This window comes from Pelodiscus sinensis, chromosome 24, assembly GCF_049634645.1.
Source record: "Pelodiscus sinensis isolate JC-2024 chromosome 24, ASM4963464v1, whole genome shotgun sequence".
NCBI lineage: Eukaryota > Metazoa > Chordata > Testudines > Trionychidae > Pelodiscus > Pelodiscus sinensis.
The window spans coordinates 5,760,746-5,784,436 of NC_134734.1; the positions used below are offsets into that span (position 1 = coordinate 5,760,746).

Sequence of the window (23,691 nt, forward strand, 5' to 3'; positions counted from 1 at the left end):
CGACGGTGGATCTCCCCACGCCGAACTGGTTCCCAACGGATCGGTAGCTGTCCGGCGTGGAGAGCTTCCAGAGGGCGATGGCCACCCACTTCTGGAGGGGGATGGCGGGTCTCATGCGAGTGTCCCTTCTTTGCAGGGCAGGGGCGAGCCACTTGCAGAGCTCCAGGAAGGTGTCCCTCCTCATCCTGAAGTTCTGGGTCCACTGTCGGTCCTCCCAGAGCTCCAGGACGATGCGGTCCCACCAGTCGGTGCTGGTGTCCAGACGCCAGACGCGGCGGGGCACGCTGGTGCCGGGGCACCGCCGTGGCTCCTCCACGGCCCCCAGGGCGGCCAGGCGGAGAGGCAGGGGGCTGACGTTCACCAGGTGGTGCCAGGCAGCCTCGAGCCATTGCTGGCAGGCTTGCAGCAGCAAGTCCAGAATGTGCACCAGAAGGTGCAGGGCGAGCCGTGGCTCCATGTTGCCACCTGCGGCGGCCCCCCCCCGAAGGGAAGCACCGACACAGACGGGCACAGAGACCAATGCTTTGCTGTCCCTCGGCGAGGTTGGCAAGCAAGCAGGAAAAGCTGAGAACCGGCTGTCCGGGGGGGGGGTCCCTTTAAGCTCGAGCCTCAGATAGCCTCAGACAGCAGCCACACAAAGCAACTGCTGACCTGATGCCCTGCCAGAACCGGTTTCAGCTGCCCTTAAATGCCCCCCTGCGTCCAATCAGTGTGGACGTGCTAGTTCGAATTAACAAATCGCTAATTCGAACTAGTTTTTAGTTCTAGACGCGTTAGTTCGAATTAGCTTAGTTTGAATTAACTAATTCGAACTAAGTTAGTTCGAACTAGCGCTGTAGTGTAGACGTACCCGTAGTGTCGACAAACCCTATGCATGTAACTAGGGTTGCCAGATGGTTTCCCAAAAAATACTTTATTATAAATGTAAGGGGACTGTTAGCCCCTTACTAAAACTCTGTGGGAGTTTTTGGTTCACCAGCTCCCAGTATCAAAATGGGAAGGGTCCATGAGAAATCAGGGCCCTGAGACTGACAGACCCCAGAGACAATGGAAAGCAGCCAACACTCCAGCTCAGCCTGATTGACAGGTTGGACAGGCCAGTGAGGAAAGTGAGAGGCCAGGCCCCGTCTTCCCTGTGAGCTGGGATTGTTCTGGGTCTCTCTGAGCAAGGAGGGAGCTGAGAGACTGCTAAGAGGAGCAAGCTGTGTGGAGAAGAAGTCCTGCAGCAACAGAGCCAGGCACATACAGCCCAAGGAGTGCAAGCTGTGCTGAGGGGCAGTCCTGCAGCAACAGAGCCAGGCACACACAGCCCAAGGAGCGCTGTGCAGGGAGATATCACCAGCCAAGAGGCCCACAGGCCAGACTGGGAGAGGGGTCTGGCCACTTAGAGCTTGAGGCTGTGTGGTCACCAGCAGAGCCGCGTGGCTGGCCCTGGAGTGGCGCAGCATCACTGCAGAGAAGGGGAGCTGGACGGACACTGGTGCCCCAGGCTGCAGCAGGAGGACCAGCTCACTGTGCTGTCAACTGGGGTGTTGGCAAGTAGCTGGCAACGTGGTGCTCCAGCGTGGTCAGGTCATAGGAAGAGACAAAGTTCTGCATGAAAACAGTGATGATCTCCTTGCCCACTGGGTCTGCAAGCCAGGACCCAGAGGGAGATGGGCCAGGTCTGTAAATGGGGTGAGTTACAGTGGCTAGCAGAAGAGACTAGAGCCAGATATAACAGGAACATGGCGGGGGTTTTGCTGCAGCTAGTGATTCTTAAAGACTGAGATCTGCAAATTCAGGGCAAATTGGGCTATTCCAGCCTGCCCCAGACGGAGGGAGAGCATCGTTTCATTTCAGCATAGCCACTTTTAAAAGCCAGAGAGAGGATGAAACACCCAAGATGGGTCAAATTGAACTGAAAAACTTGGAAGTTGTTTTGGCCAAAACATTTAAAATTTCTCTGTTTGGTTCCCAAACAATAAAAATCCGTTAACTGAATTCCAATATCAACCCAGAACCTTAATAGACTCAACCTGGACCTCTGTCCCTTGGACACTTGAATTGGACACTTGGGTTCTCTTACCCAGGCTCACTGGCAAAGCAGGAAAATTGCTGATCCCATCTGGGGTTTTTATTAACCTCAGACTAGTGGTGGAAAAAGTATCCCCAAAAGTTACTTGAGTAAAGTACTGCTACTTAGAAAAAAACATAATTCAGTAACAATGAAAGTATCCTCCTGAAAGACTACTTGAGTAGAAGTACAAAAGTATCCTTTCTTAATTGTACTCAGTATCCAGAAGTAAGAAGTAGCCGTCTTATGGACGTCTATGGTTAACCACCGTAGATATCATAGGGCACCATTAGTTTTCACCTATACAGATTGGACCTCCTTGGTCCGGCACCTTGAGGACCTGAGTGGTCCTGAACAAGAGAATTTACCAGACTAGGGGAGGTCTCCAGCCACCACACCCTGCCTCACCTCCCCACCACCCAACCTGGCTGGACTGCTTGCCCAGCTGCTGCCAGAACCCACGCATCCGGGGCAACCACGGGACTCCAGCCCGACCCTGCAATCCAGGGTGCACTCCAGGGGGCTGCTGCAGGCCTCCAGCCCCACGCTCCCAAGGGCAGCCCCGGTGCCCCAGCTCTGTGGTCCAGGAAGCTGCCGGAGGACTCTGGTCCCGTGCTGCCACAGGGCTCCGACCTCAGCTCCAAGCTCCTGGGGGCTGCCGTGGGGTTCCAGCCCAGCACCAATCGGTCTGCTGGGGAACTCCTGCATGGCCCCACGCTGCGGCGGGCTGCTGGAGGCTGCCACAGGGCTCTGGCCCCAGTCTTGCACTGCCCCCAGCGAGGGGGAGAAGGTTCCAGGTTCAATTCCCCCCCCCCTCGATGGGGTGAGCAGGGGGTCTCCTCTGTCTCCCCTGAGTGTCCTAACCACTGAGCTGGCACATGTTCTGAGGGCAGCCCACCCCCCTGCTCAGGACCAGTGATCACTGGATTAGGGTTTGGATGCCAGTTTCCCTGTCACCTCCCCCCATGCACCTTAATCACTGGCCTCAGAGTCACTCTCACTGGCTGGCCTGGTGACAATCAGGTTTCTATCCCCCAGGTATGTCCTTATAGATAGTGATCAAATGACCCTTAACCTGCCCATTCCTGCTTGTGCTCTGCAGGTCTCTCATTGCAAGCAGTGAGGTCACATCTGGAGTATTGCATCTAATTCTGGACACACACACACACCCCCACTATAGAAAGGACGTGGACGCATTGGAGAGGCTCCAGCGGAGGGCAACCAAAATGATACAGGGCTGGAGCATATGACCTATGAGGAGAGGCTGAGGGACTTGGGTTTGTTCAGTCTGCAGAAGAGAAGAGTGAGGGGGGATTTGATAGCAGCCTTCAACTTCCTGAAAGGAGGTTCCAAAGAGGATGGAGAGAGGCTGTTCTCAATTGTGACAGATGCAGAACAAGCCAGCAATGGTCTCAAGTTGCAGTGGGGGAGGTCTAGGTTGGATATTAGGAAAAGATATTTCCCTAGGAAATATCAAGCTGTCTACACTGGCCGCTTGAATTTGCGCAAGAACACCGACTTTGTAATATACAAAATCAGTGCTTCTTGCGCAAATACTTTCCCGCTCCCGCTCAGGGATAAGCCCTCTTGCACAAGAATACTTGTACAAGAGGGCCAGTGGAGACAGGCACCTTCATTTTTTGCACAAGGAAGCCCAATGGCTAAAATGGCCATCGGAGCTTGCACAAAAGTGTGTCTATACTGGGCACGGATGCTTTTGCGCAAATTCCCAAGCAAGCATAATACAGATGCTCGGCACCCAGGGTCACTGCTCTAGGCAGGGAGACTTCCCCGTTGGCCAGGCAAGGTCAGTCTCTCGGGATCCCAGCTGCTGCACCTCACAGTGGTGCTGAGGAGTCCTGGCAGCTCTGGTCTTCAGCTGTGTCTTGGAGGTGAGTCCTTTTTCCAGGTCTTTCTTCCTTCTTCTTTCCTCCCTCGTTCCTTTCCCTTTTCCTGTCCAGCTGGTATCCTTCTTGGACCACGGTTTATATAGTGAAACTTGAGTCCTGCTTAGCTATTTCTTAACCAATCATTTTAGTAAAATTTTATTAATCAATCATGCCATCCTTTTACAGAATTACCTAACCAATCCTACCCCACCACCTTAATTAATTTACACCTAGCAAAATTAATTATACAACAGACAGAAACAGTTACAAACTAACAGAGATCACACCAACAAACAATAGGAAAGTGAGGACAATAATCATAGAATGAGGATTCCACAATCTCAACTATTGGGAAACAGACGAAGTGCTCTTAAACTCAGTTTTCTCTACCCATCTTGAGATGTTCTTTATCTGGTGACAGTGGGGGCCATTAGGCCAGGATCCTTCTCACAGCCCGGTGTGACACTATTGTAATGCAATTTACAGCTAGTGGCCCCTGCTCTTCAGTCTGGCTGCAGAGGAAGGCCTTAGGCCAGTGGTCCCCAACCTTTTGGGGCTGCAGGGCACCCGGGGGTGGGGCCGCACATGTACCGGGCACCCAGGACCCTGGGTGCAAGAATGGCTCAGGCCGGCCCTGGTCACTAGGCGGGTGCACATAAATGCCCCGGTCCCATCCTTCCTGAACTCATAGACTTTAAGGTCAGAAGGGACCATTATGATCATCTAGTCTGACCCCCTGCACAGTGCAGGCCACAGAATCTCACCCACCCCTCCTAGAATAATCCTCTCACCTATAGCTCAGATATTGAAGCCTTCAAATACTTTGAAGACCCCAAGATGCAGAGAATCCTCCAGCTGTGATCTGTGCCCCATGCTACAGAGGAAGGGGAAAAACCTCCAGGGCCTCTGCCAATCTACCCTGGAGGAAAATTCCTTCCCGACCCCAATACAGCGATAATTCATGAACAGCTTGTCAGGACGGAGGCAGCCCCCTTGCCCCTGGCCAGCTCAGAAGCCCTGGGTCTGAGGAAAGGCGTGACTGTGAGGACAATCCTCCCTCCCCCTCTGAGGCAGGAGAGAAGAGCTGATTCCCTTTGGGCTCACTGGCTCTTTAGGAAGGAGCCTGTGACTCTTCTGTGAGCACCGTCTCCTGGGTCTCAGGGGGTGGGGGGGTGTGCTGGGATGGGGGATTTGAGGCTGTCACTGCCAAAGCCACCAGGGCCCTGACTTAAGTCCCATTTCTTCCCTGTCACAGAAGGGGGAAGGGCCCAGCATAGCCCTGCCCTGGCTGCCCTGGCCAAGGCTGTCCCCTGGGGAGCAGGCTGGGGGCACAGACTGGAAACTGGATTTCCTGTCTCCCCTTTCCCGTTCCCCCCAGCACTGAGGTAAAACTGCCCCTCCCCCTGACGACACTCACCTCCAAGCCCCATTGGAACCTGTCTGTGACCGGGGACTCCACCGGCAGGTTCCCCAGCCTGGTCGGCCTGCAGTCAGACAGGGCCAGTGCAGGGCGGCCAAGCCCTGGGCCACCGCTGGGAAACTGGGAAAGCGTCTCCCTGCCAATAGCCCCCCCTTGGCCAATCAGCACTGAGACTCTGACAAGTGGGAGACTGAGAGGTCTCAGCGGATTCCACAAAGGATGGCCCAGGTCACCACCAGAGAGGGTCAGTCTCAGAGGGTATGTCTACACTGCCCCGCTAGTTCGAACTAGGAGGGTAGTGTAGACATACCCAGAGCAATTCCAGCCTCCCAAGGCGACTGCACCCTCCCTCCCACGACACCTCCCCTCCTTGGTGGAGGCAGGGGGGAAAGGAAAAGGGGGAAGAAGCGAGAGAAGAGGAAGAGGGAGGGAAGGAGGGACCTACGAGGACAACCCCCCCAAGACCCTAGTGATTTCTGTGCCTAGGATTCAGCTGGTACTTGTGGATCAGCCTGAACAGGTTCCAGACCTCTCTGAGGTTCTTACCTTCCAACCAGGGGCTGCAAAGTCAGCAGCCGGGAAGGGGAAAACTCCGACGAGGTTCCTCCTCCTGCCCGCGTCCGTTAATCCTAATCCATCTCTGTCCCCAAGAGAGACCTTGAGAAGGAGCCTGGTGCTGCAAAGCCACCAGAGTCTCTGAGGGTATGTCTATACTACCCCCCTAGTTCGAACTAGGGGGGTAGCGTAGACATACCCTGAGGCTGCTACTGCCTGGCACCTCTGTTCTGCCTGGCTGACATGGGGCGGGGGGAGGTCTCTTTGTGAGGTCACCACCTCCCACCGCTGTCCCCCAATGGACTGAGGTCCTGCAACAGGCCTTTGTGATGTCACTGCTACCCCGCCCCTCCCCTGCAAGGCTGCTGTCCTGCCCCTGGCCAGTCTCTCTGGATGTTCAGTGGCTTCCCTGGGTCATCCCACCTACCAACAGCTGAGTCTGGGGGTGGCGCTGGCTGCACAGCAAAGCCCCAGAGGCTGCTCCCTTTGCCATACTCAGTTTGCCATGAATTAGTAGATTTTAAGGCCAGAAGGGGCCATTAGAGCATCGAATCTGACCCCTGCCTGTCCCAGCCCTCCTGGGTAGCACTGCACAGCAGTGAGATTTTGATCCAAGCGCACATTAGAAAGGCATAAAGCTCTTGCGGAAAGTTTTTTTGTACAAAAAAGGAAATGTCCACACTGCTTATTTTTGCGCAAAAACCTGTAGCGCAAAAACAGATCGGCAGAAAATATGCAAATGAGATCATGACTCATGCAAATGAGTCCCTCGTTAGCATATTTTTTGCCGATAAAACTCATAGTGTAGACGTAGACAAAGTGAGGGGAGGGGCCTGACCCCTGCTCCTGCCCCAAGCCAGGCCCCCTGGTAATTCCCTGGGTTGTGTTGCTTGGGGGAGGGGGTTTTGGGGAGCAATGGAGATGAGAGAGGGCGGAGCAGGGGAGGGAAGAGGAGGAGCAGGGGTGGGGCTTAGGGAAGGGTGGCATAGGGATGAGTGGGGGTGGAACAGGGGTGCTGCAGGGCGAGGCCTTGGGTTGAGAGGGGTTGTCTAAGGCCCTACTTCCCCCAGGAATGACCCTGCCCAGTACAGATCCTTGGAGGAACCCACTGGTCATCTCCCTCCTTAGTGAGCTTCTGTGAGCCATAGTCCATCCGTTGTCGGTCTGTGCCAGAGCCAGGGGCTTGTTAAGGAGGACAAGGACGACTTGAGCAGCAGTGATATTTGGGACAGGTGGGCAGAGCAACAGAACTTGGGCTCAGTATCTTTCTATATGATCAGGTGATCTCTGTCAGAGATTTTCCTATCTAACCTGCTCTTAAAAATCTCCAGAGATGGAGACTCCACAACCTCCCTGGGCAATTTATTCCAGTGTTTGACCACCCTGACAGGCAGGAAGCTATTCCTAATGTCCAACCCAAACCTCCCTTGCTGCAATTTAAGCCCATTGCTTCTTGTCCAATCATCAGAGGGCAAGGAGAATATTTTTTCTCTCTCCTCCTTGTGACACCCTTTTAGATACCTGAACGCTGCTATCATGCCCCTCTCGGTCTTCTCTTTTCCAGACTACACAAATTAAAGTTGAAAGATGCCCAGTCTTAATCGGAAGGCTTCCAGAAATGGAGAACCCCCTCCCCAACTTCTTTTAGGAGGTTGTTCTAGTGGTTAATAGTCACCCTCAACGAGAAACATTTGTGCTTAATTTATACCTGGAATTTGTCTGACTTCAGATTGTAGCTTTTAGTCTTGCTCTGTCTTTCTCTGCAATCTTAGGGTGTGTCTAGACTACATGCCTCCGTCGACGGAGGCATTTAGATTAGACATATCGGCAAAGGGAAATGAAGCCGCGATTAAAATAATCGCAGCTTCATTTAAATTTAAATGGCTGCCCCGCTCTGCCGACAAACAGCTGATCAGCTGTTTGTTGGCAGATCTGGGCAGTCTGGCCACACTGTGGTCACAAGGAAGCCTTTGTCGACCGGCACAGGTATGCCTCGTGAAACCAGGTTTACCTGCGCCGATCAACAAAGGCTCCCTTGTGACCGCGGCATGTCCAGACTGCCTCGATCTGCCGACAAACAGCTGATCAGCTGTTTGTCGGCAGAGCAGGGCAGCCATTTAAATTTAAATGAAGCCGCGATTATTTTAATCACGGCTTCATTTCCCTTTTTTGAATAAACTAATCTACATGCCTCCGTTGACGGAGGCATGTAGTTTAGACGTACCCTTAGAGAGATACCTGGCAGCTGGGATTTTTTCACTGTAATAAACTCATCACCTCTTGAGCTCATTGTCGGTAGCTAAGGTGACTGAATTCCCTAAGTCTCCTACTGTAAAGCATTTTCTCCAGGCGCTTAGTCCCTGTTGTGGGTTTTCCCTGAAAATTCTGTTTTTACTGGTTTAGCTGCTTCTGGTTTTGGTCCAGGAAGAAAGGACAAAGTGCAAAGGGCAGAGTGGCGGTGTTTGTTATTACCGATTGTTTCTACATTGCTACACGGGTGAATGTCCTGTCAGAGAAGTGAACGATATGAAATCTGCCCCCCTCCCCAGGAGGCTTACCATTTATCTGCTGGAAGTTTGGGAAATAAATGCTTTGAAAAGGTCCAACACTTGCAATGCACTAGCTATTATGAAGTACAGGTTTGTAGATTTCACAGACTGAAACAAAGTGCAAGATTTGGGCATCATGGGGTGATCTTGGTAACTTTTGCAGGTATAAAATGTGGGCAGCAGAAATTATAGTCCAGCAGAGGCTCTGCAGCAGAAAGAACCACTTTATTGAGGACAGAAAGAAATGCACCACAACTACCAAACAGCACTTACCTATACATTCAGTTACTGGCAAAACTATTATATTGGTGCCATCTGGTGGCCAGCCAACAATATTACAAAAACAATAATTCAGAAGCACGGTGCCCGTGCACACGTGCAAAGGAGAGCACCACAGAACACACTAAAAGGCTAGCTGTCAATCATACCCATTCTAACTTGTCCATTCCTGGGCTCCATGGCCCTCACTAGTCCCGCTCCTGTGTGCAGCTGTGTGTGCCGTTCTTGAGCGCGCATGTCTGTCCAGTCTCACAGGCCACGCTCTGACACACAAGGGTGCTCCTGAGGGTGCAGGAGCACCTCTCGGTGCAGTTGGCAGAAATCACATTCTCCATTGACTGGGGAGAGAGCAAGAGTCAAATGGGAGGCATCAGACTTTGGACTCCTGATTCCCAGTCCATCCCACCCCTTCTGTGAGCCCCCCAGGAGCCCCCTCCCCTCCCAAAGCTGACAATAGAACCAAGGAGTCCTGACCCTCAGCCCTGTGGCTTGCCCACTAGACCAACCTTCTGAAGATGGCTAGTTGCCAAGGACACTGTTCTTTGACTGAGCCTGTTGATTTACATCAGCCTGGGCTCTGGAGGCCACACTGTGTGCGACAGTCAACATTCAGCTCCAAAGAGATGGCTGCAGGCCCGCAACAGGCAGTGGGTGAAGGGGGCAATTGCCCAGGGCCTGGAGATACAAAGGGACCCGGAGCTCCTGGCTGCTACCGCTGCTACAGTGGTGCGGTGCTCCGAGCAGCACTGAGGGCTGCCTGGGGGAGGTGTGGTGCTCTCTGGGCGGTGCTAAGAGGGCCCCAGCCCTGCCCCTTCCACCTGAGGCCCCAACTCATCTTGGGGACATGGAGCAGGGCCTGTCCCCTGGCTTGCCCACCAGCTGGGCAAGGCTGTTGGCCCCATTGTATGTCAGAAATGGCTCTTTGGTGCCTGAAAGGTTTTGTTTTAGCTCAACTGCTCAAACTGGCAGCCAGGACAAGTCTGCACTAGGCCCAGGCCCCACTGTAACCAGCAGAGCTTGGGGAGAGTTTGCTGAATTAATAATTTATTTGCAAAAAATGCAGCGGTGGGTGCCCTGGAGCTGTTGGGAAATGTGGGGCGAATTGGACACAGAGTTCTGGGCAACACAACTCAACAAACCAAAACACGGAAACATCGGATTTCAGGCTTTTCAAAATGCGACGTTTTGACCTGTCATTCCGAAGCGCCATTTCGTGGAGATGTTTATGTTTAAAAGGCTAAGCACAGCCCAGCCCCCCGGAATGCTTTGGCTCCCCCCAAATAACGGTTTTCTCCAGTTTTTCATTTTGGCAGGAGAGAACAAACCGTTTGATCGGAAACAATTCCCCCCCCCCCCCGCCCAGTGATTCTGTCAGTTATTTGCTCAGCGTTAGTTGCCCGCCCCCCTACCTTGATGTATCTCCCGTCTCTGAAGCAGCCACAGCTGTCCGGAAACACACAATCCTCCCCGTCAAACAGCAGCCTGTTGTCACACTGGCAGCCCTCGAAACACCTCCCTGTGCACTGGGGTGAACGGGCCAAGCCGGCGCAGGTGAAATCGCAGGAGTGGGTGCAGAGGTCGTAGTGACTCTTAGCAGGGCAGCTGAGAGCTAGAGGAGAAACAAGCCAGATGCAGAAATCCATAACCCACAAGCCCTGCCATAGACACTGCCCTGGTTAAGTAGGGGCCCCACACTTGGTGCCGGTTTCCTATTAAGCAATACTTGTTCCTGCAAGACTGTGCATGTAGGGACAAGCAGGCCAGGCCAGGCCTCCCAAATGGAGCACTGAGCAGCTGGGACTCGAAAAGGGATCTGGGCTCACCGGGGACACAAACTTCCAGAGCAAGGCAGCATCCCTCGGATGTCAAAATGGAGAGCAGGGATTAGACGCAAGAAGGGGATTTTATGTCTGGATTAGACACTAGAAGGTTGGCTGGTGTCGCTTGGGTCCTTAATTTAAATACTTTTGGTTTTTCTTCATTTCGGTCATTGCTTTGGGGTGGGGCTAGGGATGAGGGGCTCGGGGTGCAGGCTGCCCTGTGGAGAGAGCACTGCCTCAGCCCTCTGCTCCTGTGAGAAGCAGGGCCGGCCCACAATATTTTGGCATCTGAGGCAGGGAGCTCAAATGACGCCCCCATGCCCCCTCACTTGGGCCAAAACTTTGAAAGGTCTCAATTCTGCCTCCTTCCTGTTCTACTCCTCTCATGGGGCTGCTCTGCTACCTACATAGGCACCAGCAGCTGACACAATTTTTTACACTCTGGGTCCTAGTGGTGCCTCCCCATAGTCTGGTATCTGAGGCGGCTGCCTCAGTTCACCTCATGGTAAGGCCAGCCCTGGTGAGAAGCGCTTCTCCATGGCCTATGCAGCTTCAGCAGGCACAGCCGGGGAAGGGGTGCATGTCCCCGAGATGGAGGACCGACAGACACACAAATAGACAAACTCTCTCAAATATAAAAAGTCTCAGGGTCCGTCTACACTACATAGATGATCCAAGCTGCCGCTGTTGATCTTCCAGGGTTTGAATTAGCAGGTCTAGTGAAGACAACTAATTCGAACCGAGAGGGACACTCCAGTTAATGCCAGTTTGTCCGCTTCCACGAGGAGCAAGGGAAGTCAAAGGGAGAGCATTTTCGCTTCGACTTCCTGCAACGCAGAGAGCACCAAAAGTTGAGTGAAGGTACTTAGAGTTCAGCTACGCAATTAACATAGCTGAAGTTGTGGAGCTTAAATCGACCTTAGCCCCTAGTCTAGATGTACTCTCAGGCTGTGTCTACATTGGCATCCCTTTCCGGAAAAGGGATGCTAATGAGACACTTCGGAATTGCAAATCCGCGGGGGATTTAAATATCCCCTGCGGCATTTGCATTTACATGGCTGCCGCTTTTTTCCGGCGCACGGTTTTTGCTGGAGAAGAGCGCCAGTGTAGACGCGATTTTCCGGAAAATAAGCCCTTTTCCGGAGGATCCCTTATTCCTACTTGAAAGTTATACTTGAAAGTAGGAATAAGGGATCCTTCGGAAAAGGGCTTATTTTCCAGAAAATCACGTCTAGACTGGCACTTTTCTCCGGCAAAAACCCCGAGCTGGAAAAAAGCGGCAGCCATGTAAATGCAAATGCCGCGGGGGATATTTAAATCCCCCGCGGATTTGCAATTCCGAAGTGTCTCATTAGCATCCCTTTTCCGGAAAGGGATGCCAATGTAGACACAGCTTTCGAGAGGTAGCTGTGTTAGTCTGTAAGGGTATGTCTACACTACCCTCCTAGTTCGAACTAGGAGGGTAATGTATGCATACCTCACTTGCTAATGAAGCCCGGGATTTGAATTTCCCGGGCTTCATTAGCATAAGCGGGGAGCCGCCATTTTTAAATCCCCGCTGCTTCGAACCCCGTGTAGCGCGGCTACACGGGGCTCGAACTAGGTAGTTCGGACTAGGGTGCCTATTCCGAACTACCGGTACACCTCGTTTCACGAGGAGTAACGGTAGTTCGGAATAGGACCCTAGTCCGAACTACCTAGTTCGAGCCCCGTGTAGCCGCGCTACACGGGGTTCGAAGCAGCGGGGATTTAAAAATGGCGGCTCCCCGCTTATGCTAATGAAGCCCGGGAAATTCAAATCCCGGGCTTCATTAGCAAGTGCGGTATGCATACATTACCCCGCTAGTTCGAACTAGCGGGGTAGTGTAGACATACCCTAACTTTAAAAACAACAAATTGTCCTGTGGCATCTAAGCCCTGTTCTACACTAGGAGGTTATTTCAAAATAACCCCACTTATTTTGAAATAACAAGGGGAGCGTCCACACTGCCAAGCCCATTATTTCGAAATAAGGGGCTGGTTATTTCAGAATAATACTCCTGCTTCCCATGAGGAATAACACTTATTTTGAAATAGCATTAGTGTGGATGCTCCACTGCTATTTCAAAATAACAACTCCCTAGAGCCATTCAAAGTAATTACTCCCCAGGGCGTCCTAGGGATCTAAGTTGTGGTAGTGCGTCCACATGAAGGGAGCCTGCCTTGGACTAATTGCGAGGCTTCCCTGTAGTGTGGACACACTATTTCAAAACAGTTATTTCGGGAGTTATTATTTCAAAATAACTTATTTGAACTACCGTTATTCCTCCTGCAAGGAGGTTTAATGGTTGTTTGAATTAGGAGCTTTAATTTAAACTACCTAGTCCATGCTGCGTATAGCCATGGGCAGGTAGTTCAAACTACGGGGCATTTAAAAATGACGGCACCTGGGAACATGCAAATAAAGCCCGGGATATTTAAATCCCGGGCTTCATTTGCAAGTTCGAATGCCTACATTAGCCACCGTAATTCAAACTAGAGACTAACCAAAATAGGTAGGGTCACGAGCTTCCATGGATAAACCCCACTTCATCAGAAGAGCTGGAGTGGCAATGGCAGAAGCCAAGATCTATATAACAGCAAAAGCATTCACCTCTCAATTGCAGGACCCGTGCTAATGAAGCTAATTCAGTGGGCTGGGCAGGACACAGCTCCTCTGAGGAAGTGGGGTTTACCCATGAACGCTCATGGTCCCAGATATATTTCGTTAGTTTCTAAGGTGCCACAGGGCTTCCCGTTGTCTCATACAAAGTATCACGAGTGACTGGCCTCCCCATGGGAATCCCTGGGTGAAATGAAAAGTCTTGTGATTGACAGGGCAGACCCCTGCTGGCCTGGGCTCCTATCAGTCTCTGTTAGCTGAAGTGGGAGCACAGTGGGTAGAAGGCCCCAGACCCAAAACCTGGTAGCCAGGCCTGTGTCACCACCGCCAGGGTGTGGGGTGGGGGAAAGGAGCACAGCCCTGGGGGTCCGAGGGCTCCCGGCTGCTGCTGCCACTCCCTTGACCTGAAGGGCTGGTTGGGGGAGGCCAGCCCCCATCCTGCCCCCCTTTGCCAGAGGCCCCGCCCCTTCTGGGGGCCGGCACTGCCCCCCACCTTGCCCAGTAATTGTCAGCAGCGCTGACGGTGATGGCCGAGGAGCGAGTCCTCGGCAGTTCCCAGCAGTGCCTGGCCTGGTGAGCCGGTTGCCATGCGCTGGGTGACACGCAGATGGGCACAGCAGGGGCATGGCTGTGCCAGGCAGCCGTGGGCTGCAGGTTGCTCTGGGCACTCACGGCAGAAGGAGGCCGTTCTCCAGGCTCTGATCTTGGCTCCGGCAGCTTGGCAGGCGGCCGCGTAGCCCTGCAGGCTCTGACAGAGGGTCTCTCCCATCCCGTTGGCGGTGCACATGTCATAAAGGCAGTGGCTGAAGTACTCGGCAGGGCTGACCAGTGAGTGGCAGTCTCTGAAGGGACCTGAGGCGGCTCTGATCAGCCCACAGGAGCTCTCCGCCTGGTACGGTGCCATCTGGGCCACATCACATGCCGGGCACCTGCCATTGCAGCCACTGGAGCACGGGGCACCGTCTACCTTCCAGGCAGCAGGGAACAGTTCCCCGCTCCGGGCCCAGCTCCTCCAGGGCAGCAGGAAGTCGTCACTCTTGTCCCCATTGAAGTTGCCGCACAAGCCGCACACGTGTCCCCTGTAGGCGTGGGGCACGGACACTAGGAGGTAGGAGGCAGCGTCGTAAAGGACCTGGAGGCCAGCGGCAGACTGGAGAATGATGTTGTTCCCCTCCTGATTGATCAGAAGTTTCCCCTCATCCATAGCCAGTGGCAGGTTGCAGAGCTCGCCGTCCACCTGCACCAAAGAGAGGGAAATTCACCTGTGCTAGCGGGGGCAGCTCTGCACCTGTGTCCTGGGGCCGTGCGCACGCACAGAATCACCAGTATTGTCAGCACTGCACGAGTCAGCGGAGTGCCACCAGCCTCAGTGGCGTTACGGTGGAGCCACACTGGCCTGCGGAAGTGGTGTCAGAATAACTCCCGATCCACACTGGCATCACGGGAGTGAGTCTGGGTTTACACCGGCTTCCCTGGAGTCACACCAGTTTTACTGGCATCGAAAGAGCCATTCTGGATTTGCACGGAAGTCAATCGATTTCCATGTGTACAGGTGTGAGCAGAATCTGGCCTGGAATTAGGCCATGTCTACGCTAGCACTTATGTTGGGAAAACGTTTTTCTCCCAAAGATGTGAGAAAATACTCCCGGGAGATGTACGTTTTGTCGGCATAAGAGCATCAGAACATAAGAACGGCCGACTGGGTCAGACCAAAGGCCCAGTGTCCTGTCTGCCCACAGTGGCCAGCTCCAGGCACCCCAGAGGGAGTGAACAGAACAGGGAATCACTAAGTGAACCCTCCCCTGTTGCCCTTTCCCAGATTCTGACAAACAGAGGCTGGGGACCCCATTCCTGCCCAGCCTGGCTAATAGCCATTGATGGACCTAACCTCCATGAATTTATCTAGATCTTTTTTGAACCGTTATAGTTTTGGTCTTCACAAACTCCTGTGGTAGGGAGTTCCACAGATTGATTGTGTGTTATGTGAAGAAAAACTTCCTTTTGATTGTTTTAAACCTACTACCTAGTTATTTCATTGGGTGACTCCTAGTTCTTCCTTGTTCACTTTCTCCACAGCAGCACAGGACAATGTCTGCAGGAGAGCGTCCGCTCACTGAGCCGGTGTCATTACCACGGCTACCTGGCATAGCCTGTAAGCATAGCCATGGCCTTACGAACCCTTCCTGCCCTGCTGGGGCTTTGAGGTCACCGGAGCTGAGCTGACGGACCCATTGGACCTTTCATTCGCTCTCCATGTTCTGAACGGAATAGACTTGAGCTCACTGGGGGACATTGAGGGCCGATGCCCTGGGCTGCCCCGAGAGCTCAGGGTCCACAGCGAGTTGGCGGTGGCTGGGAGAGCTGCCCTGTGACTGCCAATCATAGAGGAGACTTCAGATGCCACCAAGATGTAACTGCAATGCAAACTTACCGTGACCCTCCACTTCCTCCCCCTCTCCATGGTGATGGAGTAACCATGGATGGAGACCGCCACTGTCCTCACTTGAGCCCCGTAGCCAGCACCCACGCTCTCCTTCCCCACCACCACGGAGAAGTTTGCCAGCTCGGCATCGCTGCTGCAGACTCTGGCTAGGGTGTAGGTGCAATTGCCATACAGGTCAAAAGCCTGTCCGTCAAAGGTCAGGTAGTGGGAATAGCCGGACATGGTGCATCTGCCTGCGGGATAGCAGCCCAGGACTCCGTTCTCCACCCGGCACTGCTCGCTGGCTCCACATGAGGCCTCCTGGCACTCGACGACCCCGCTGTCTTGGCACCGGCACCACTCCTGGCAGGAGGCGCTGGGGTAGAACTCCTCTCCCCTCCGGTAGTACCTGCCGTGGTGCACGCAGCCGCACTGCGCGATGGGGACACACTGGTCTCCGCTGAGGATGAACCCAGCGTCGCAGAAACACCCTTCAGCACAGGGGGCGTCGCAGCCATCCGGTGCCGAGAGGCCATGGCAGGTGGCAGGGCAGCCGTTCCCACAGAGTTCGTAATGGGAGTTCCGGGGGCAGGTGAGGCCTGCAGGAAGCAGAGGGAAGGGGCACAAGCAGTTGAGAGAAAGCTTGTAAAATCACTGAGCGTGTCAGAAAGAAAAATGCCCCCCAAACAATTGCCTGTGAGTTTCAAGCATTTTTTATTCTATCCATTTTTGAATGTTTTTTTTCTGTTGATATTTTCATTTGCTTGCTTCCAAAATTGATTGCTTTCTGAAAACAATATTTTCTGCTTGGAAAAACAAAGGGATCAAACCTCTCAGTGGAAAAGCAGTTTCTGTGAGGCTCAAGGACTCACATTCTGCCAAGCGGGGTGGAGACAGAGTAAGATAAAGAGGGAGAAGATTATAACCATTAAAGGGAATACGAGAAGGACAATTTAATAAGGCCAAAAGAGAAGAAAAAAGGGCAACTGCAAAATTCAAACACCCAGAAGGAGGACAACCAAATCATGAATTTTGAAGGAAAACAAAATCAGAGGAGGCTAAGAATTTTCCATAGGCATATTTTGCTTCTGAAAAATGCTGTTTTTGTTATAGTGAAGCTTTCTGTGGGAATCTAACAGTTTTGATTCCTATATAACTGCCCTGTGCCTGTAAAAATCAAGGGTTGTATCAGATACAGTGTCTACTACAGACGGCTTAATCAGGAAGAACTAGACAATTAGCCCATCATAACACGGGATTTTCAGGTCTCTCCTCCACATCCGTCTTCTCTCCTGAGCCTCCGGTCTCTCGCTCCGCCTCTCTCTCTCTCTCTCCTCCTCCTACGGCCTCTCGCTCTCTCTCAGCTCTCCTCCACTTTCTGCCTCTCCCTTTGTCTTTCTCTTTCTCTTCTCCCCCTCCTGCCTCTCACTCTCTCTCCGCTCTCCTCTGTCTTCATCGGGGATACATGCTTGTCCAGGCCCCACCTCCTGGGCGTGTATTTCACAGCCCCGCCACTCTTCACCTCCCGCCGTGGCCCTCGGCAAGAGGGCTGAGGCGATGACTTTCACGGCCAGGGGGCGGGGCCTGGAGCTGCTGTCATGCTGCACGTTACCGCCCCGCCTCCCTCCGCCTCCCGCTGTGGCGCTCAGCTGAGTTCTGCGCCGCTCAGCCGGGCTGCCACGGGGGAGCAAGCGGAGCCAGCGGCCGTTTGGGCTCTCTCATGGCGGCCCGGTTGAGTGGTGCAGAACTTAGCCGAGCACCACGGTGGGAGGCGAGATGGGGCAGGGAGGTGACGTATATGGTTGCCAGGTGTCCGGTTTTCTACCGGACAGTCCGGTTTTTGGGCCCTCTGTCCAGTAAAAAAAATCAGAAAATACTGGACATGTACAATGTCAGGTATTTTCTGGTTCTCTGGCTGGGTGCCAGATGGAAGCCTGGCGGAGGCGGGGGAGTGGCTGGGAGGGGGGGCGCGATAGGCACTGGGAGCCTCTAGCTGCCTCTGGGAAGCAGGGGAAGCTCTGTCCCTGCTCCTGAGGGCTGTTCCGGCGCGTGCTGGAGCCGCAGCTGGACTTGCTCACTGGGACCATGAGTGGGGCGGGCAGTACCCTGGGATCTGCATGTGCCCGGGTGAGTCTGGCTCCCCACTGGTCGATTCCCTTTCCCTGCCCCCCGCCAGCCAGTTCCTCCTCCCGATCTCCCACGGCCAGCCTCACTGCCCCCGACTCCCACCCCTGACCAGCTTTGCTACCCGCCAGCCAGCCCCGCAGCCTCCGACCCCCACTCCCGCCCAGCTTTTCTTCCTGCTGGCCAGCCCCGCAGCCTCCGACCCTCACCCCCAACCAGCTTTTCTTCCTGCCGGCCAGCCCCACGGCCTCCAACCCCCACCCCCAAACAGCTTTTCTTCCTGCCGGCCAGCCCCACGGCCTCCAACCCCCACCCCCAACCAGCTTTGCTTCCCCCTGCCCAGCTACGCTACCTCTAACCCTCCCCCAACTCTGCTTTCTACCCCCCCTCCTTCCAGCCAGCCCCACTCCTCTCCCAGCTGGTCCCTCCCCCCTCCCGCCCCCGATCAAGTGTGTCCAATTTTTTTTACCCTACCTGGTAACCCTACTGATGCACATGGCCAGTGGGTGAGGCTGTGTACGTCACCACCTCGCCCCCTTCCCCTCCCTCCGTGGCACTCGGCTGAGTTTGGGCCACACAGCTGGGCCACCGCGGAGGAGCAAGCAGTCGTTTGGGCCTCACAGACCCCATGCAGCACCCCTGTGGGGAGCGCAGGGAGCACATGGGGAGCACGGGGCCCAAACAGCCGCTTGCTCCCCCGCGGCAGCCTGGCTGAGCGGTGCAGAACTCAGCCAAGTGCCACAGCGTGAGGCAACAGCGCCCCCCAGAGATGACTCCTAATGCTACAGCATTATAGAGTCACAGGCATTGGGCTACTATATATACGATGGGTGCAAGAGGCTTTTTCCAAACCACTAACAAAATCTCCCGAAGCACAGGACTAGTTGGTGATGGAGATTCCAGCTACTCAGACATCTGTTGGGAAAACAACACAGCGGGGCGCAGATTATCCGACATTATCTTGGAATGTACTAGAGACCCTGTTTTATTTCAGAAGGTGGAGATGGTTACTGGGGAGAGGCTGTTCTAGATTTGATTTGGATAAATGGGTGTGAACTGGGTGAGAATTTGAAAGTGGAAGGAGCTTGGGTGAAAGTGCCAATGAAATGGTAGAATTCATTATTCTAAGGATTGGTAGGAGGGGAAACAGCACACTAAAGACACTGGATTTCAAGACTTTCACACACTCCAGTAGTTGGTAGGTAAGATTCCCCTGGGAAGTAAGAATAAGGGGGAAACAGCTCAAGGGATCTGACATTTTTAAAAGAGATTTCATTCAGGGTATAAAAGCAAACAGACTGACTGTGCAGGAAAGATAAGCAGGGTAGACAGACACAAGCCCTGGCTGAACCAGCAGATCTTCAATGATCTGAAACTCAAAAAAAGAGTCCTACAAAAAACTGCAAAGGATGAATATGAACAAACAACACAGGTACGTAGGGGCAAAATTAGAAAGGCAAAGGCACAAAACAAACTCAGTCTAGCTAGGGACATAAAGGGAAACAAGAAGACATTCTACAAATACATTAGAAGCAAGAAGACCAAGGACAGGGTAAGCCGGCTACGGAATGTAGCGGGGAGTGTGTGTGTGTATTGGGGGGGGGGGGGGAAGGGCAGGGAGGTAGGGTAATAACTGAAAATGTGGAACTGGCAAAAGTGTAAATGACTTTTTTGTTTGTGTTTTCACCAGAAAGGTTGGTAGCAACTGGATGACTAAGATAGCGAATGCCAGTGAAAATGCTGCAAATCGGAGGCTAAAACTAGGAAAGAACAAATTAAAAATTACCTAGACATGTTAGATGTTTTCAAGTCACCAGGGCCTGATGAAATACATCCTAAAATGCTCAAAAAGCTGACAGAGGAGATATGTGAGCCATTAGTGATTATCTTTGAAAAGCCATGGAAGACAGGAGAGATTCCAGAGGTCTGGAAGGGCATGTCTACACTAGGAAATTATTTTGAGATAACTAAATTTGACTTAATAACTCCCAATTTTAAAAAATCAAAATAGCATGTTCCCACTACCGGGAAGCCTCAAAATTAGTCTGAGGCAGACTCCATTAATGTGGATGCTTATTTGGATTTAGAGCCCCAGGAATCACTGGGAAATAATTAGGTTGTATTACTCCGGGGAGTGGTTACTTCAAAATAGTGGCACCAAAGCATCTGCACTAACATTAGTTTGAAACAACTATTTCAAAATTAGCATTAGAAGAAGTGATCGATGTGATCTATCAACATTAGCAAGTCTTGTGATACTGTCTCCTATGATCATCACATAAACAAACTCGGGAAATGCAACTAGATGGAGCTACTATAAAGCGGGTGCAGAACTGGTTGGATAACTGTTCCCAGAGAGTAGTTATCAGTCTCAAACTGGAAGGACATTTTGAGTGGTAACCTTCAGGGATCAGTTCTGAGTTCTGCTCTCTTCAATATCGTCATCAATAATTTAGACCAGTGATGCTTAACCTTTATTCATTCGGGTCCGTGAAAATGTTGGTTGAGCAAAAAAACCCAAACAAACAAACAAACAAAAAAATGGTGGCCAGCCCCGCATTGCGACCCCTCAGGAAGACAGCCACGACCCCTTTGGGTTGGGCACCACTGATTTAGACAATGGCATTGAATACAGTTACAAAGTTTGCAGGAGGTACCATGCTGGGAGGGGTTGCAAGCACTTTGGAGGATAGAATTAAAACTCAAAATGATCTGAATAAAGTGGAGAAATGGTCTACAGTAAATTCGATACAATGCAATTAGGACAAATGCAAAGTACTCCATTTGGTAAGGAACAACCAACTGCACACACACAAAAGAGAAATGACATAGGGGAAAGTGCTACAGAAAGGTATCTGAGAGTCATCATGGTGAATCACAAGCTACAGATAAGTCAACAAGCATCTGATGAAGTGGGTCTTTGCCCACAAAATCTTATGCTCCAATAAATCTGTTCGTCTATAAGGTGCCACAGGATTTCACATTGTTCCTATATAATCAAACAGTGTCACACTGCTATAATAAAACACAAACTCCATTCTTGGATGTATTAGCAGGCGAGTTGTAAACAAGACCCGAAAAGGAATTCTGCTCTACTCTGCGCTGATTAGACCTCAGCTGGAGTATTGTGTCCAGAACTGAGCACCACACTTCAGGAAAGATGTGAACAAATGGGGGAAAGTCCAGAGAAGAGCAACAAAAATGATCAAAGGTCTAGAAAATATGAGCCATGAGGGAAGACTGAAAAACAGACAAGACGGAGAGAGGCCAGGATAACGGTATTTAAAAGGTTGTTCCATGGAAGTGGGAGAAAAATTGTTCTTAACTTCTGAGGCCAGGAGAAGAAGCAATGGGCTTAAACTGCAGCAAGGGAGGTTTAGGAAAACGTCCTGTCAGGCTGGTTAAGCACTGGAATAAATTGCCCAGGGGCTGTGGAATCTCTGCCACTGGAGATTTTTAAGAGTAGAGTAGATAGACACCTGTCAGAGATGATCTAGATCAGGGGTCCTCCATCTGCAGCGCAACCCCCTTCTGACAAGAAAAATCACTGCCTGACCCAGGAGGGGGATCTGAGCCCTAAGCCCCCTTGAGCCCTGCCGGCCCGGGGTGGGGAGGGGCTAAAGCCTGAGCCCTGAGCAGGAGAGGCGATAACGGAAGCCCAAAGGCATCAGCCCCAGGGAAGGGACCTGTCACTGGTCCCTGCTGCCCAGGGCTTCAGCCCCAGGCCTGGGGCTCTGGTGTCAACTTTGGCTGCAGGCCCCAGCAAATGTAAGCCAGCCCCATGATGCCAAGGTCACAACCCACTTTGGGGTCCCTGCCCAGTTTGAGATAATCCTAAGTCCTGCCATGAAGGCAGGGGATGGGTTAGATGACCTCTCGGGGTCCCTTCCGTCTTACGATTCTTTGAGCCTGCTCCCCTTCAGCGGCTGGTGATGGAACCAGCAGTCCTGATTCTCAACCCTTGGCTCTCCCCTGTCAGTGCTGTGGCTACAGCCCAGCATCGCAGCCCGCACTGCCTGGCTTGCACCCTCTAGGCCTCAGCTAGAGGCTGCTTTAAGGAGCCTTGGTGTCAGGTTTTCTCTCCGCCCCCCATTAGTGTTTGTCCCCGAAGAAGAGCCCAAGTTACCGCAGAAGCTGTCAGTTCTCCAGGGCTCTGTCATCACCCCAGCAGCCTGGCAGGCCGCGGCGTAGCTGGTGAGGGTCTGGCACACAATGGCCTGCTGCCCCTTGAAGAAGCAATAGTCATAGATGCAGTCTTGGAAATAATCCTCAGGAGGCACTTTGTGGTGGCAATCTCGGAAGGGCCCGGCCGTGTCCAGGATCATCCCACACTCTGTGCGGATTCGCCGCTGGTGTCTCTGGACAGCAGCTAGGTTGGAGCACTCTGGCTTCTCAGGTTCGACGCAGCCCAGCGTCTCGGCCACCCGCCAGCTCTGCCCGAAGGCTGTTGCATTCGGGGCCACCCTGCCGTCCCTCATGGTCTGCTCATCTCGCCGGTCACCATTGAAGTTCCCACAGAGCCCACACAGGGCACCGGCGTAGGTGCTGGGGGCAGTGAGGGTGACCCGGCTCTGCCAGTCGAAGGCGGCAGTGAGATGGAAGTCGGTCCAGATCGTTGCCTCCTGGCCTCTCCGGTACATGGAGATTCTGCCATCGTCCGTGCTGTACGGCAGGTTGAGGAGTACACCATTCATCTGTGAGCAATGGGCAAGGGACCAGTGAGAGTGATAGAGTGACTTCATCCTGCAAGGCCCTGCTGAACCTTTCAGCAATGGAATGCAGCCACTTCTGGGGTGGGGCATATTTAACAGCCATGCAGAAACACTGCCTGGGGATCACCCACCCAGCACTGAATGCAGCCACCCCTGGAGTGGGGCATGTTTAACAGATGCGCAGAATCACTGCCTTGACTTCACACAATATGCACTGAAATGCTCAAGGCTCATAAAATCAAACCATGCTTGAAGGCTGGAGAGCAACTGGGGAAAGTCCAGAAAAAAAGCAACAAAAACAATTAAAGGTGCAGAAAACCTGAGCTATGAAGGAAGATTGAAAAAAAATGGGCTTGTTTAGTCTGGAGAAGAGAAAACATCTGCAATACCTGCGATGAGATGCTGATGTCATTCTGGCTGGTTAAAGGAATAAAATTGGAGGGTGGGGCGGGAAATGATCACCGGAGGCATTTTTATGCCTTTCGATTTTTAACACTGGCTGAATTTGGACTGTTCAGTGGGATCTGTTGGTTTCCCCTCCTCCTCTCCCCTCGTGTTTTGAGTAAATCCTGCCTTGTGCAAATCAGCAACAGCAAACACCACGTGGAAACCCCACAACCTTCCAGGACAACAAGGACCAAACATGAAGAAAACATTGAGAATGTTGGTGCAAGCTAAAGCAAAGAAACCTAGAAACTTTCCTCACCGTCCGTGAGACATTTTTGACTCTTACAGTAAATGTAAGAGAATTGTGAAAATCTCTGACTTCGAATAAGGGTTTGGCAGTTGGAAGAGACTTGTCAGGAAAACTTTTTGGGCAGTTTTCTGGGCTGTGTTGTAGAGGAGATAAGCCTACATTACCACAATGGTCCTTTCTGTCTTTGAAATCTCTAAGGGTATGTCTACACTACCCCCCTAGTTCGAACTAGCGGGGTAATGTATGCATACCGAACTTGCTAATGAAGCCCGGGATTTGAATTTCCCGGGCTTCATTAGCATAAAGCCGGCGCCGCCATTTTTAAAAGCCGGCTAGTGCGAACCCCGTGCCGCGCGGCTACACGCGGCACGGACTAGATAGTTTGAATTAGGCTTCTAGCCGGCTTTTAAAAATGGCGGCGCTGGCTTTATGCTAATGAAGCCCAGGAAATTCAAATCCCGAGCTTCATTAGCAAGTTCGGTATGCATACATTACCCCGCTAGTTCGAACTAGGGGGGTAGTGTAGA

General features: G+C 52.5%; 1 protein-coding gene across 1 annotated transcript in view; it reads right to left on the reverse strand.

Annotated features, from left to right (window-relative positions):
* Positions 1-8,674: 8,674 nt before the first annotated feature.
* The window catches only part of LOC102448482 (IgGFc-binding protein-like), a 33,087-nt gene continuing 18,070 nt past the window's right edge, over positions 8,675-23,691 (reverse strand). Inside the window, exons 7-11 of the mRNA XM_006122204.4 lie at positions 21,882-22,449; positions 15,641-16,230; positions 13,882-14,446; positions 10,158-10,357; positions 8,675-9,086 (exon numbers count right to left, since the gene is read on the reverse strand). Coding sequence (XP_006122266.4) covers positions 8,937-9,086; positions 10,158-10,357; positions 13,882-14,446; positions 15,641-16,230; positions 21,882-22,449 — 2,073 coding nt within the window. The 3' untranslated portion in view covers positions 8,675-8,936. The remainder of the gene's footprint in view (positions 9,087-10,157; positions 10,358-13,881; positions 14,447-15,640; positions 16,231-21,881; positions 22,450-23,691) is intronic.